Here is a 16,580-nt window from a genome sequence, read left to right as displayed (position 1 = left end):
TGTATGCTCCCTAAACCCATCAAGAAAGGAAGTTGTCAAATCTTGTAAGAGGTAGGTTCCTAGAATAATAATTTTATTTTAGATTTGATATAATTTGTCTTTATAGGTCTCTCAATTTCTACAATTTTAAAACATTTAACAAAATGTATTTTAATACCATAACATTATTTCATAACTTTAGCCACCACAGCTAACTCTGAAAGTCTTCTTGCATTTTATTAATGCAAGTAAATGCTAAGATTGATGTATTCAAAATATAAAGCAAATAGTACAGAACGTACCCGCCACTTTTTCTTAAAGCCTTAAACATAGTTAAAGTATAACTCTCACATATACTAGAAAGAGAGTTATGGGTAAATTGACCTCCTAGATTAATAATCACTTTAAACCTATTTGCTTATTTTTGCCTTCTGTATCTTTTATGACAATGAATATCAATTGTGGTTTTTTATTCATTAAAATGTCTGCAGTTTATCATTCCTGTTTGCTCTGAAGATATTTCCCCCCACTTAAAATTGTCACAAACTTGCCTTAATGTAACTCATAAATTCAGTAGTAAGAGTATCCGATTCATCAAACTGGTTTCCTGTTTCTCTTGACTTATCATTGACAATCAAGTGAGAAGATCCTTGATGGAATTCCACTAATAACAACAATAAAAAAAACATAAAATAATTATTTCTGGTTCAGCTCAACATTTGTTACTCAACATAATTTAAGTGTACTAAATTATAGAGCTCAAAATGAGACAAAGTTTAAATTTGAAGCATATTAAAAACTTCAAGCAGTTTAAGACCTTTGCATTTTAACGAGTGATGCCAATTAATTTTAAAGTTGTAATAAATCAATACCATGAGCTCATAAAGTTGTATATCAGAAGCACCACAACAGGCATTGATGGAGTCAGTTTTCAACTACATCAAGTACATCTTGCCAGTACCAGTACAAGAACACAGCTGGACAGCTGAAGAGTATTTTAAGGCATTCAGATGCCTCAGCCAGTGACTTGCAGTTTAATGCAACTTCAGATTTATTCTGCTGTAATGAACACTCAAACTCTTAACAGAACTCAAACAAAATGATTCAGAGCCTACGCTAATCTCTTGCTTACATATACTATTTCCAGGGGTATGAGGCAGTAATAATTTTCTCCTCTGTTTGAAGTGGTCTGATCCTGTAACTTACCCTCTCCAGTTTGCTAATAAACACTGTAGGATGCAATGCTCTTACTATCTCACTGTAGGATGTAATGCTCTTACTAATATTTAGTATTCTACTGAACTCTGATGAGTACCCCAGCTGAAGCTCATTTAATCTGGTATGTAACACTATTTATGTGGTTTCCATATGCAACTCACTGACTTCATCCTGTATGTGCAGACCTTGAAGAAACATTGTTTATCAGTATGTAGATGTAATTTAGAAAAATATATTACTTCAGTAATATTTAGATAAAGTGATACGTTCTCACAAAATCTGAAGAGATTTACTTGTTTCCAGAGGTAATGCTGACTTTATAAAGCTTTATATACACATTAAGTCCAACTACCGAAATGGACTCTGTTTTTGTAGAGTTTTGATAAGTTATTACACATTGATATTACTGGTTGGGAAGCATGGTTTAAACCAACTCTCACTTTTCTTCCCCCAGTCAGAACCAGAACTTATTAACTCTTGAGACAAGGTGTAACAAGTTCATTGGAATTGCTACTGAAAATGACTATAAGGACCCCAATTCAGCACAGTTAAAAGCATTCTAAGTAGCTTACTTTTTTTTTTTTTACATGACTTCATATGCATGCCCAAAGCCTTCTGGGTAGGTAGACATTTATTACAAAAAAACCAAAACGCATAGGGTAGTGAAAATACCTGTTGTTCAACTAGAATATCAACAAGAAAAAGTCAGTTTAATAAGGCATTGATCCAGTGCAAAATTAAACACTGAAAATTCCAAGACAAAATAGCAGTTAATAAAACAGATCTCATTTAAAGATGGTATTCGTAGACTCCTGAAAGACTGATGCTTGTTGAGCTGTTATTTATTTACAGTCTTATACATGGAATTATTGACAGAATTTCCCTGTATTTAACGTCCACTTTTTTTAGATTCCAACCTTTTCTTGAGTTACCATGGTGACCTGAATCTTCCTTTACAACCTGATCTTCTTCCACAATGTCTGACATTGGAACATTAAAACTGATAGTATCTTCATCAGATGGCTAAGAAGAAATAAGAGAAACACTTGTTTCAGATCAAACCAAGAGTGATAAAAGTGTACATATTAAGAAGAGTGCTCACTAAAGAGTGGCAAACTAATAAAAGAGAGGATACCAGAGCATCTAACATAACCAAATCCTGTTGTAGGAAGCTGTAGTCATGCTGAATACATCCTCACAGAACATTTGCCAAGCAGAACAATTCATATGTCCTCTTTTCTTATCTTCCTCACTGCACTAGTCCTCTCCTTGCAGTGACACCACTGCACTGTGCTGCTCTCTGTGCACTTTCCTGGGATAGCTGAAAATAGAGGCTCCTTGTAGCCACTGAAGTCGAAGCCTTGTACCACAGTCCTTTTTTCTTTCCCTCCAAGACTTTTCTCCCCTGCTTTACCATGCAGCTTGTTAATTGAATACCTAAAGCAAGCAAGATGAACTTTGTAGGCTGAGACAGTGTCTTTTATTAGATTAACTGGTAGACCTGAATAAAAGCATAAACACTCAAGTACACTGGCTTCTCTTCAATAACTTAAAACCTCATTCATGTTTTTCAGCTGTATTAGCTGGTACACTAAAACACATTACTTTTATCTACAAGCTTATCCTGTCTATGACTTTATAGACAGTGGCTACACAAAGAAGCACTGACACACTAGCCTTCACTTCTGTCTCATGCCACCAGGGCTCTGCTGTTCTGCAGGACCAGCACTGACCTGCTCACAGTGGGACCTATCCACATTCTCTCCTGAGGTGAACTACGGCAAAAACACAGTTTTCAGAAGAGGTCAAGTTTTTATCCTTGCTCTCCTGAGAGCTTACCACTGCAACAGTCTTTCGGACTTTTGCAAATGTATTTCCCAGCAAAACTACTGGTATTGCTCATTCTTTGGATGCTCTGTTTCTGTAACTTGCTACGTATTCTAGACATGTGCTTTGTAATTGTAACTGCTATAACACATATATAGCAGTTTGTTCCATAACCTTTAAGAATATATATTTTTAAGGAAATGGTATTTCCCTGTTTATCAGTTCAGCCCATTGTAACACAAGATCTGCAATGGAATGGGACATTGTCACATACAATCAGTTACCCAGTTTCACAGTCGCTAGCTTCTAGTAGAGTTATGCCATTCTTGCAACCTTTATATGTTCATATTCTACACAGAAAATATTTTTTTAAATCCTGAAGCTAAGGTTTGTGATAAGGGATGAAGCAAATCTACTTTGCTCCTAAAAAAGTGTTATCAAAGTTACACGTGGTTATTCCTATTTGCCAAGAATACCCTGGACTTAATGCATTTTGTAAACGTGGATCACCACAAATGTTCTTTATGAATAAACTGCATATTAACAACTCAATCAGTTCACTGGTTGTATTCTTCTGCCTAAAGAGAAAAAATTCAAAAGGATGTTCAGGGACTTGATAAAGCCTTATCAAAATGATTACAGTATATATTCTTATATGCTTATTACAAGTTCTGAATACTAAAACAGGCACGATTTTTTTCTCAGCAGAGTCATACATACAGCTTTTAAGAAAATATTTTGGAGTGTTGGTGTCAGAAAAGCCACGGGCCATTCAATCTAGAAACAGAAAATCATTCCTTTAACAGGCTATGTCTCACTTTCAGGGCCTACAGAATTCTGCAATTGATTTTCCAGGTGTTTCCTGCCAGTATAGCATGAAATAGAAACTATCCTGCAGCCTGCAATAATACAAAAGCATTGCTCCTTCACAGGTGAAATACTGTATCTCACTTCCTTCATCCAGAGTTTTATTTTTATTCAGCTAGCAACAGAAAACAATATACATAGAACAATTAAAAATACCCAATGTTATTCCAACACCGAGTTCAGATGATGCATTTTGAAAGAATCTTCATATACATTCTTGCTGGTACTAACGCGTCATTCTTATGGGTAATAAAGCAGGGACAACATCTGGATCTTAACAAGTACCCTCTTGTTCTAATGAAGTTTAACTAAGGAAAAAATAAGGCTGGAGGGAGGTGGAAAATGAATCAAAATGCTGCACTGTTCCTAAAAGATGAGGTACATGAGTGCACTACCTTAAAGCAGAATTTGCCTTCAAGCTGCTGTGATCAATTTTACAGCAACGCTACAAGACATCTTTCACTTGAAATGCCCAAGATGACTATACCTCTGAGGAATTGACCCTGAAATGACCCTACCAACAAATCAGACTGAAATATGTAAATCATTCATTTCAACAAGTAATCTCTCCTGTGTGTATGGATCCAAAACTAATTAGCAAGCTTCCTAAAAATACATTCAAACAAGTGATTAATTTAAGGTACCATTAAGGTACCATTTTCAAGTTACACAAATGACATTGTAGTATTTTCTGTAAGAGATGAAACTCAAAAGCTACTAGACTTCAGACTAAACTGTAGTTTGTTTTTATGGCTGATGTATTTATAAAACCCTCCAAAAATGTGTTTTAATGATCACTTTATGACTGATCATTTAATGTTTATCTAATATTTGATATGTACATTTCTGATTGTAATTAACATATGAAACTGTATTCGCAACATGCTAAGATTTCTTGCACAATTCTCATGTGTAATACAGGTATTAAAGGTTGCATCAGAAGGATAAGTGAGTGGTGAATTTACTACCAAATACATTTGGGACTACTGATCTCAGCATCTATTTTCTCCTTAATAGTAGAGGAGTAGTCAGGTGGGGATGGAACAAGTAATCAGTTCTCATATAAGAAGCCTCTGTCCTAATAAAAATACATTGGTTCACTGTTGATGGTCTTTAAAATATTTTTTGCAGCATTTCGATGGCTACGTTTTGATTACAGGAAAGATGATCTATTTTCTAAAGGTGTTACTTACAGCTGAAGAGGAAATTCTGGAATAATAGTTTCATTAACATGCTAACTCAGCTTCAGGAAGTGTAAGAATTGCAAAACAGTTCATAAGTGTCTCTGTATGGACTGCATGCTCTTACAACTAGAGGGAAACCATTAGAAGTCTGGCTAGAAATCTCGATAACTCTGCTTCATTTCTATCTAGCAAGAAACTTGCCCAAATACTTAAAAAAAGCCCCACAGGGATTTCCAAGTGCTTTTGTATTTAAAAGACCAACCAGTGTGTAAGTGGATTGATTTTCAATTTGCTCTTTAGTAACTACAAATTCAGTACCTAAGCTTGATTCTTTATACATTTTTTTCAAAAGCAACAGAATCTCTTTTCCTCAGAGGAGGAGAGAAACACTAAAGAATCAGTGTAAAATTATTTCAAGTAGCAAGAAGCTCATTCTTCTATTGTGACCTGAATATTTCCTATTAGATCAGACTACAAATCCCATTATTTGTATATTTCAGAAAGATCATCACTGAATTACATTGCAAATTATTTACTTATTTATCATTATTTATTCAGTTCAACTCCAAATAGATTTAGCGCCCTATTCAGCTGAGCAATGCCTCAGAAAAAAGGTCTAGGGAAGTGAGTTCTAACTGCTTAGGACAACACTAGTCTCAGAAAACCATCCTTTCTCTTTGCTCAGTCAGACAACATAGTTCATAAAAAATTCTAAAGGCTTATTTCCAGCACTGTGTAACTGCCAGAACATGTAAACGCATTAAGATGTGCAAAGTTTCTGAAGTTCCTACACTACAGTGAACTGCCATAACAAGAAGGTCACAGAACATACCGGGACTCAGCACACTGAACTCCTGTTAATTCCCAACAGGAGAGTCATCAGTCAGAGAAAACAGGTGAGAAGTAGCCAGGCATGTAACCTGTTAGGACATTTACTTTGTTGAAAACAGCAGACATGGATTCTGATTTGGTCTTCATTTACGTAAACTGCCTGAAAACTGCAGTGAATTTTCACTATTCATAGGTCATTGACCACTTGTAAGCAAGTATCTCACTGCCCTCTCCAGAAAGTGTACAGACAAAAAAAAAAAAAAAACCACAAAAACCAAAAAAACCCCAGTCTCCTTTTATCTTTGTTTTACCATTTCTTAGCAAGAAATTCAGGCCAAGGATGTGGTTGCACACTTTTGATGGCTAAAAATGTATTCACATTGTTAACCAACTTAAAACATAGTAAAAATACGGGTGCTGGAAGGGGAGCTGGACACAAAATTCAGGCAACTTACCTCTGTTGCTGACAAACGTTTATCACCATTATCACTACCAACACCGGAATCTGAGTCCTTTTTACTGGGGTAGATGTCATCAATGCTAGATGTGAATTTAAAAAAAAAAAAAAAAAAAAAAAAAATCAATAAAAAGCTATCATAGCATTTGCCATTCGAATTCTTAGTTTTGCTTAAATTAAAGCAAAATTCCAACCAGTCTTAATGGTAGAGGGTGAAATAGCCTAGTATGGTTAAGAACTACAAATCTGCAGTCTGGTGATAGTAAAATAGATCAGATGGAATGGCTGGTTAGCCTAAGGATTAATGAAAGGAACAGAAATAATCTTCTATAATGCTTACTTTTGTGTATACACTAGGTAAAAATATTTATTTACTAGCTAAGAAGAGCACAAGAGTCTGACTGAAGTCATTTAGCCACGGGATAAGCAACTAAACTAGTTGAACTCAAACTAGAGTCAACGGATTTAACTGTAAACATTGATGCATGAAAAGTGAGCTGGTATCTCCCTGTGGCTTGAAGTAATTATTAACACAGAAACCTCCTTTTAGTGCTTTAAAATAGACTTTGAAATGTAGGTTTTTAAGAAAATTACTATAATAATGGCCACTGCTCTCTCTTCTGGTTTCATTACCTAATACGACTTCTGCTCATTTTAAAGTACATGGTTAGATGCAATACTCTCATCACCTAACTTTTTTTTTTTTTAAATATGCTTTATTATCCCCTCATATGCAATCCTGAAAGCTGTAATCTTGAGTTCAGATTGACACAGCAATTTAAGAAAGAATTTAATCAGTCTTCACATGAATAAAGTACCTGATTAACCCTAATCTTAAATTATCTGTTATCAGTAAACACTAAGGATTTTGTGTAGGAACTGCCTGTGGAAATCCTAACCAGGTTATGTTTTTTCTTTAGAAGTGTGAAATTATTCTCTAAAATAAAAATTTGGTAATTATTACGTGATAGAGCATTAGGCTGTTAGTTACCAACTCGCACCAACTCTGTACTATTCCCTTACCCTAACCTGTATGCTCCTATATGACCAAAATGTCATACAGGACATGATATTCCTATCAATTTTCTTATATGCTAAAAGAAAAAAAATGGAAAATCTGTAGGTATTTCCCAAATGGAAAACTTACTCTTCATCCTGAATTCTTCCCACCTTTGGCATTTATCTGATAGAAATTCACAAAGGTGTCTCCAAACATACATGGAGGAAAACAATTTGTTTGAAACCTTATCTAGATGACTGAAAGAGAGATTCCATAACAGGTTTTTTTTTTTTCCAGGGTGTTATCAGCAACATCTTTATTTTTATTTACATCAACCCTTTGTTTTTAATGGGTACTTCTCTCCAAAAATAAGGTATTATCATACTTTCTCTGATTGGTTATGTCATACTTCCCGTATTAGCAAAGAAAGAGCTAGCTAAAAGCTGTTTTCCAATTAGCTATGGAGATTCTTAGAGAAAGGAGTTGCTTTGTGTCTAGTTCCTGTCCTTAAACCACAATACAAGATGACATTACCTAGATGTTTGATGCAAGACATTAAAGATTTTGTCTTTCATTTTGCTAATAAATTAGCACATTTCACTTTAAAAGGGTCTCAGCATTCATGCAGTTTGCTTTGCTGGATGGATAAAGCTCTGGATGAATAAAAAAACTTGAAACAACTATGTGACAAATGTATAACAATATATAAATCACAAAACAATACAAGAAATAAGAACTATTTAATAGCTTTACAAGAAAGTTCCAACACTTAATGACACTACCACCTGAAATATTTTCAATATATTTCAGTAGTCTACTAGTAAGAGATTAGATTTAAACTAAGACTCACTTCTACATTATTTCCTAATGTGCTGCTAACTTTAATCAGAACTGATTGTTAAAAATATTTTTTCTAAACTCTTACAGGGATTTCACTACAATAAAATATATTAAAGCAAATCAAATCTCTGTTCAAAAAAAGTACACTCTAAATAGCATCTGAACAGATGAAACTGTTAGCTAAAGATATAAATACATTTATTTGACTTTGTTTGTAAGGGTTACATGAAAAAAGTAAGTGAGATTTTCATACATACCTCTCTTCTACGGGTTGCGGCAAATGCTGTTGTTCTATGGCATTAAGATACAGTGAGTCTGCTGTTTTAATCTGACAGGCCTGTACAGTCAGATATTTGAATATATGCACCTTACCCTTTGTACAAATCTGTTACGACAAGAAAGCAAGGTAGGTTTATAAATAGAATGAAAGAAACAATTTATTCCAAAACTCCCTGAAAAACAACTCTCATCATCACAATATATAATAAAGGAAAATTGATTTTATTTTTTTTTTAAATTAGTAAGAACTACTTCAATTACCCAATCAATTATTTCTGTGTACCAGTATAAATACCCTCAGAGAGTAAGACAGGAAACAATAACAGAGTGTATTCTACTTCTAAAAAAATGTAAATGGGCTTTTCACTCAAAAAGAATTACGATAAAATATATGGTACGGCCTAATACTAACCATAAATCGAAAAACTGTTTTCCAAAATTAGTTAATAATGACATTTAATTAACCAGCATGTCCTTTATACTCTTAGCCATATTTTTTTTACTAATGTCCAAGCATCTTTATGATGCATTTCACCTGCATTTTAGAATTATTTTTCTTTAACTGCACACTTCTAGCTCAAGTGCTTGCTGAAACTTGCTCTGTATTTTTGGAGTTTAGGAACAGCATCACCACTGGTTATGAAAAGCATTTCTCCAATGCAATAAAAACTATCAAGTATTTCAACAGCTGTTGCTCTAGAACAATTGTAGCTCTCAGAGATGTAGTTTGAATCTACTGCCCAGTAAGTCAACAACAATGATGTCCTTAAGCAGCGAGCACAGGTTGCATTCATTTATCGTCATTTCTCAGCATGGCCTACAGTTCAGAACAGGAGTCTGATTTCTTTGTGTATCACAATCTATAAACTTACACTATAAAGTAAAATAAATTTTACATCGATTACATTCTAGACCATTTGCATATTTTTTAAGTTAATAGTAAAACACTGTAGAACCTTCTAGAACTGGGTTCTTATTAACAGAGAGAAGATTTATCCTGGAGGTTTCTCGCTTCTCTTTTTCAAAACTATATACATATTCCAACATTACTTTTCATATGCAGATAGGAATGACAAAAAAACAGGCAGCTAATGGAATGGAAATCATCTATACTCATGTAGCTTCAAGTGGTACACAGACTCATACACAGAACATAGGATATTTTCTATGTCTTATTTACATACCAACAACTAATGTCTGTGATGGCTGAAGTTCAGAAGCCTGCAATTGCAGAAGGCAACATTTATAGGCTATAATTTGTTATCGTCCACCCAATATTACGGCACAATTTGAATTGCAGATGTTACTTACTTGTGCTGGTGGAGACTGCAAAGGATTATTCTCAAGTAGTAATACTTGTAACTGCACCATCTTTCTAAAACAAATTGGAATCACAAGCACTTTATTGCAGGAAAAGTCGAACTTTACCAAGGGAAGCTGTACTAGTTCTAAAAGTAACAAAAAAGAGAGGTGATGTTATATCTGTATTTATTTTTGCCATAAAATCATAAAATATTTCTGAATAAACCTTTTGCATTCAGGAAAATACAAACTCGGACAGGGATATGGTCAACATTTACTCAATTCTATACTGGGAAATGAAAAGACTGTTATTGTTATACAAGTGACAATAAATTTTAAAATAAATACTTTGAATTTTTTTTTTTCCTGAAGCTCAGCTGACAGTTCCCATACTGCATTCACAACTAAGTACTTGTGCAACTTAAAAGATGCCTAGAATCATAAAGAGAATTCAATAAAAAAAACCTCACACAGTTATTTAGTGAGTACCACTGAATGTTATATTCTGCAAACTCAAATGCAATAAATTTGAAGACAAAGTAATTACTACTTTTTAATCATATTTACTTACATGACTGAAAAATACTTTCAAAATGCTACTAAAAAGAGCTACCATAAAGGTATTAGGATTTTTTGTTTGTCTGTTTTTACCTTGGGGTAAAACTTCGAGGTAATTTCTTCTGACATTCAGTTCTTTTAAAGATTTCAGCTGTCCTATCTGCTGTGGCAAAGCTGTGATTTCATTACAGCTGACATCCTACAGCAAAATAGTAATAATAGAAACAATGAACTTTTGGCTCCTAAGTGTTAAATAACACCGATGTGAAATTGTAGCTAATTGGTTATTACTGTTGTAACATTTTATTAACCTGAAAACATGCAACCGTCTATGTCGTCTTCACAATGCAAAAGTAGATACATGAGAAAATGTTTACACATTACTTAAAACCCATAGTGAATTCTTATTTGGGGAACAAGTTAATTTAATTTCTATAGAAACATTCAAAACCATTTGCTTAAGAAGATCCACCTTTGTTTTCTCAAGCTTTATTTATATGAAGAACTTAGTACCATGATTATATAACCAAATACGTTTGGATGAAATGTAAAACTGCCAGTGCGTGCATCTGATTTTTTAAAAAGGTTCTTGTTCTTCTGGAGGGAATATTTAAGCACAATTTAAAAAAAAAAAAAAAAAGAGTGAAAACAGCAATAGCACTCTGTAATGATGCTCAGGAAAGGCATATATTTGATTATCACGTCACACAGGCCATAATAAAATAGGACAGGTTTTGTTCAGCATTATACAGATATTCAACATATTATTGTAAAAGGTGCTTAACTGCCTAGACAAGTTCTAAGTAGGTCTGATTTTGATGACTAGAATACAACTGGTTTAATGACCTGGATGAAATTGGAACCCATCCTCATTTCAGCATTCCTAAAGGAGTAACTGCTGTGAAGTTGAAAGTATAGGGTCTGGTTATACTGAGCATAATTGCTCTGAGCAACCTGGCCTAGTGGAAGGTGCCCCTGCCCTTGACAGGGAGATTGGAACTGGGTGATCTTTAGGGTCCCTTCCAACCCAAACCATTCTAGGATTCTATGAATTTCAAGCAACAAGTTTGTATACAGTAGTATTACTGTAATAAATACTATACTTTAACACTATTGCTAACAAGAAACCACAACGAATGTGTACTAAAGATCAACTTCCTGGATTAAATCAGTCTAAAACAAGACAGTTTTCAGATACTAGCTATCATTTTTGCTGCCAAACAGTCTATACTCAATGTGAAATCAAAAGGACATTGAAACCTCTGCTTACATCCCAGGCAACCTGTAAATTTGAGAAATGTCCCGATTATGCTTCCATTCCTGCATTAAAAAAAGGAAACAGTATCTCACAGTATGAGAGCAAAGTGAGGTAATGCCAAGTTTTCCTGAATAGCCAATGGAATACTTTTAGATCACTCCTACTCTCTTGATTGTTTCAAATGTATTTATACAGTATCTGGGAGCTCCTAGACTACAAAATTTCTAGAAGTCAGTCAGATTTCCAAGTCATGTCTTTGAAGACAGTTGCTTTAATACTAGTCAAAAGTGTTATATTAACTTGTTACCCTCAAGCCTAAAAACTAGTTAACAAAAAATGATAGTAAAACCAAAATGTGATCTGGCAGTGCTGCTTGCTACATCAGACAAGTTTCCTCTTGTAACAGAATCTCACTGCTGCCAAAGCTTCCTTCCCTTGTCAAAACACAGTCAGGAAATTATTTTAGCTTTTAGACAAGGAAATTAAAAATCCCAGTTAATGAGTGAATCTTTTGCCCCAGTTGCCACAAAGTATGGTTAATTGCACTGTTCCCAGATCATTTATTTTTAAAGCTCTACTGTCCTATTTTCACTTTACAGACTTTAAACAACTTCATAATTAGATACTCAATTTTTAGGGCACAGAATTAAAATTTAAAGTCACCTTGTGGCAGAGAAACTCTAGACCAAGTGCACTTATGCACATGCACATCAGAACAAGTCAGGGAAAGAGACAGAGAATTTTAAAGGAAGTGGAAAAAAAACAAACCACCCCAAAAAAGCCTAGCAGTGTGTAGCCTCAAAACCAAAGTCCACTTACAATCTTTCAAAACATCCTCAGTAAGACTGATTTGTTATGACAGCAGATTCACAAGATCTCTAGAGACAGAGTATCCTTTATGCTACTAAACACTGCTGTCCAACTTTTTTTTTTTTTTATTACTTTGTTTGAATAGCTGTGGAATACAAAGACCTAGAACATTACTTCTTGTTATACTTATGCTCTTGACTATTATCAGACTTCATGAGTGTGTATGTGACAGAGACAGTGCTTATCTTTCCCATTACTTTGGCAGTAATGGAAGCAACACTATCAAAGTCAAATGCCTATGGTTTTCAAGCTAATCATTTTTTAAAGGAACTATGCAACCAGCAGTTTGGAACTTTACTTCATGGACATCTGCAACCAACAGAAGCGCAAACACCTATGCAAGTTCCAAGGGGCTACTGTTAGCTGAAGATCAGACTTCTTGCATTAATTCTATTTTGTTCTCATCAGTTACGCCATGTCCTGCCATGACAACACAATTTCTCAGTATTAGAGAAATGTAAGGAATATTTAAATTTAACATTTATTTCTGTTGCATGAAGCTCAATGGCACGAAAACAAAATCATCAACATTCTTCTCTTTCTTATGGTAAAGTTTAAATGGTCTTAAACCAATAAAATTCAGCATAATACAAACTGAAAACCAAATATGGTACTCTGGCTCCATATTAACGTGTTTATTCACACACACAGAGAAATTTATCCAAAACACTGAAATTGAGGGAAACCTCCTCCTTACATCCATCTTAAAACTTGGGACTCCTGACTGAGCTGTTATTCCTAAAAAGCATGTGGATTCTTCAGAGCTTGTGATATAATAGCCATACAGAATGGTAAAAGGAAGTTACACTGTGTGTGAGCACATGGATCCTTTCAGGCAACAGAAGGCAGCAGGTTCCACTTGGTCAGGCTGCTGGCCCAGATTACATGAATGAGGTGAAGGACCTAAATCCCAGTTGAGAGATTTAAAGGCTTCCAATGTGAAACAGGAGCATCCCAGCGATGAAGAAGTCTGTTACCTGAAGAAGGTAGAAGTGCAATACTGCCTGATAGGATGGAGAACAGAATTTTACTGTACATCTGATAGTTTTGGGTACAATTACTGAGCCATCTCTACCCAAATATTTTTCTCTGATGGAAAGTAAATTTCAGATTATCTTCACATCAGCTTTGCACTCATCCTCCTGGTTGATGGTAGAGGATGATTGAGTTACACAGCTACAAATAAAAGTAAGTTTCCCAACCAAATTTTGCAAATAATTGTAATATATCCTGCAGGGAGAATAATTTATATGTTATTTTTATGTTCGTAAGATAGCTGTTAGATCTATATAACCCAGAACCCTAAAATTTAACAGAATACCTGAAAATTTATTGCACGCAATATATAAGTCATGCTATGCCACAAGTATGAAATTTATATGAATATATACATGTAAAAGAACTGCCTGGCCCATTTTGGAAGAGAGGAGAAAAAAGCAGAGTTAGTTGGAAAGATCTGATCTAATTTGCAGCAAACTATACTTATATCATGCTAGAGTGACTACAAAGGTAAAATTTGTTTCAAGAAGTTAAATAACAAAAAAAAAAAATCCATTTGCTATGTACACACAGATTTTACTGCATGCAGCTTGTGGAACATTTTGGGAACCTGAGGGTGCTTGGCAAAGTCCTAGTAATACAAAAACTGCATGCAGCCAGGAGGTGTCCATCACCTCTCAGGATTGATCCCCTGGGCCAGCTCAGCACCGCGTGTGTACCAAAACAACCGCACACCCTGCCAGGGGGCTGGCTGATGGCATTGCTTGAAGGCCACAAGCTATTCAGGCTGGCATTGCACAAAACATTCAGCTGTGTGAGAGCAACAACTGCAGTATGACTTAATCTTTTTTTTTTTTTTTCTTTTTACTCATTTCACAACAATGATCACTTATTATCTAAACTGCATTATATTATATATGCCAACACAGATGCTGGCTTTCAATTCTACCACTATTTGCTTCTCTCAGTACTTCGCAGTTCAGTAATTTCCAGCTAAATAATGCAACTCATTTCACTGGAAATGTACCAAACTCTCATGGTGGTATCAAACTAAGTCAGCTCATCTGAACAGAACCATACCCAATTTAACAAAAACTTGTTCCTCACTTCCCTCCCACCACCCCCTTCTAATCACAAAGAACTAGCATCAGACCTTCAGCTTTTATAATTCTTCTAGGCTACCAAAGGGACAAGTTGATATAGCCTCTCATTTGAAGTATTTTTAGAGCAGGAATTGTTGTGTTCTTCATGACAGAGTAACACTGAAATTATACTGTAACTGGAAAGCAATATGAAAATCCAGTATGCCAAAGTTAATTTAAACACATGATTTGTTTAAAAAAACCCCAAACAAACCCTATAATCTACATTGATTTTCAAGCTTTTAGTTTTTAACTTTTCAAAATTCTAAAATAAGGATAAGGGCTACTCTTAAGCTATATACAAACTCTTACCAACAAAAGAAACGCTTCCAGCATCAGCAATGCTGGTTCACCTCACTGAGAGGGTTAGATATGAAAGAACTTCAGCAGGTCTTTACTGAAAATATTGTCACAGACCTCGGTTAATACAAATAAAACAGATGATTTTGACTAGGCAGAATCAGGCCAAGTCTTTCAATTATTTCACATGAGCCCGCTACCACTAGGCTAGGCTACATTTAAACTAGAAGCAATCAAGACCTAACAGGGTTCCAATTGTTGTTCATTATCTATTCAGTCATCCTATCCCTGAAATTAGGATGTGTTTAATACTGTTCAACTTTAATTATATATAAAACTGGAACCATAATCTTTTACTGAATCTTATTTTAAGCACAACAGAAACAACGCTATAGGCTAACGTGGTTTTTTGAAGGTTAATTAAATCAAAACCATTTCAGTAATCTCATTAAACCCATCATACACACAAAATACACACACACAAAAAATATTTGATAAGATAAATTAATAATGCTCACCAAATAGAACAAAACAAACTTGGTAGTCTTTAGCTCAGGCATAAACCAGAAAGGAAAAGGTAACTACCCCCCCATCCTCGTCAACAACCAGATCAGTTGTAATAAATAACAGAAGCCTGACAGCACAGGGTACTGTACAAAAAGAATACTAGAAGGAAAAAAGCCCCACAGTTGCCACTTCATTCCACATATGAAGAATCAGTTAGCAGGACTGGGGCATAAAGCAAGGTCCGCTCAATTCCTGTAACATAATTTAACAGAGAAACTACTGCCATAAAAATGATAAGCAGATGATAAGCAGGCACTTTCAGATACTGAAAAGATGTGCAAGATAACTGCTGTCAATGCAGTTGGAAGAAAGTTCAAATATCATTGTTTTACTATGAATAAATCAGCAGTGTCAAAATGTAGTTTGTCAATTTGTATCTTAAGAGGTCAAGGTGAAGAGAAATAACCAGAAGACATAATGCATACACCACAGAGAATTCAGAGTCTCAACCTACAATATAAAAAAGAGGAAGATAAAAGGATAAAAGGGAAGCATCCTTACATACATTTTCCACATACAAACTTTAAAAACACATGTACAATTAAATTAATTTTAAGGTACCATATAATTTTTGCCTTTTCAAATTCTCATTTACTAGACAATTTGTTATAGACTATCTACTGCTTGCAGAAACAGTAGTCGCGTGGACAGCTTTAAAGACAAGAGGAATATAATAATTTTGTAAATCAGATCGGTGTTCAGGAAAGGAAGGTGCATGACAGAAACAGTGAAATAAAATGAAAATAAACATCATAAGACCAGTATCACTAGTGGAATGCCATGTGGTAAGCAGATAGTAATAACAGAGAGAAAGGAAGCAGAAGGGGAGGGAGCTACAGAGGGGAATACACCTTTGCAGAGCCTGATGCCAGAACTATGAATCCGATACAGCAAAACAGGGAGCCAGTGCAGGTGGTGAGTAAAACTGGTAAAGATGATGAACTTCAAAGCTGACTTCTGAATGAACCAAGGGCAGTGATGTTGTTTAGAAGGTTCTTGAAGAACACAAAGGAAACTATTATTGTGTTACTACCCAACACAGCTGAGATGTTCAAAAGTTAATTTTTTAACCTGCATTATAGCATTACAAATATATTTGCAA

The 16,580-nt window shown here is 34.8% G+C and overlaps 1 protein-coding gene across 8 annotated transcripts in view; it reads right to left on the bottom strand.

The window, feature by feature from the left end:
* The window catches only part of LRCH1 (leucine rich repeats and calponin homology domain containing 1), a 135,458-nt gene that overhangs the window by 48,939 nt on the left and 69,939 nt on the right, over positions 1-16,580 (bottom strand). For all 8 annotated transcript variants that reach the window (XR_012627652.1, XR_012627654.1, XR_012627653.1 and 5 more), the window contains exons 4-9: positions 10,436-10,541; positions 9,794-9,930; positions 8,461-8,588; positions 6,362-6,446; positions 2,115-2,220; positions 531-643 (exon numbers count right to left, since the gene is read on the bottom strand). Coding sequence is in view for 3 of the 8 variants with exons in the window: in XM_074859650.1 (XP_074715751.1) it covers positions 531-643; positions 2,115-2,220; positions 6,362-6,446; positions 8,461-8,588; positions 9,794-9,930; positions 10,436-10,541 (675 nt within the window). In the remaining 5 variants the exon portion in view is untranslated. The remainder of the gene's footprint in view (positions 1-530; positions 644-2,114; positions 2,221-6,361; positions 6,447-8,460; positions 8,589-9,793; positions 9,931-10,435; positions 10,542-16,580) is intronic.

The sequence above is a fragment of the Strix uralensis genome, chromosome 2 (genome assembly GCF_047716275.1).
Source record: "Strix uralensis isolate ZFMK-TIS-50842 chromosome 2, bStrUra1, whole genome shotgun sequence".
Lineage (NCBI taxonomy): Eukaryota > Metazoa > Chordata > Aves > Strigiformes > Strigidae > Strix > Strix uralensis.
Note: the sequence above shows the minus strand (reverse complement) of the source record. Positions and strands in the feature narration are given on the sequence as shown.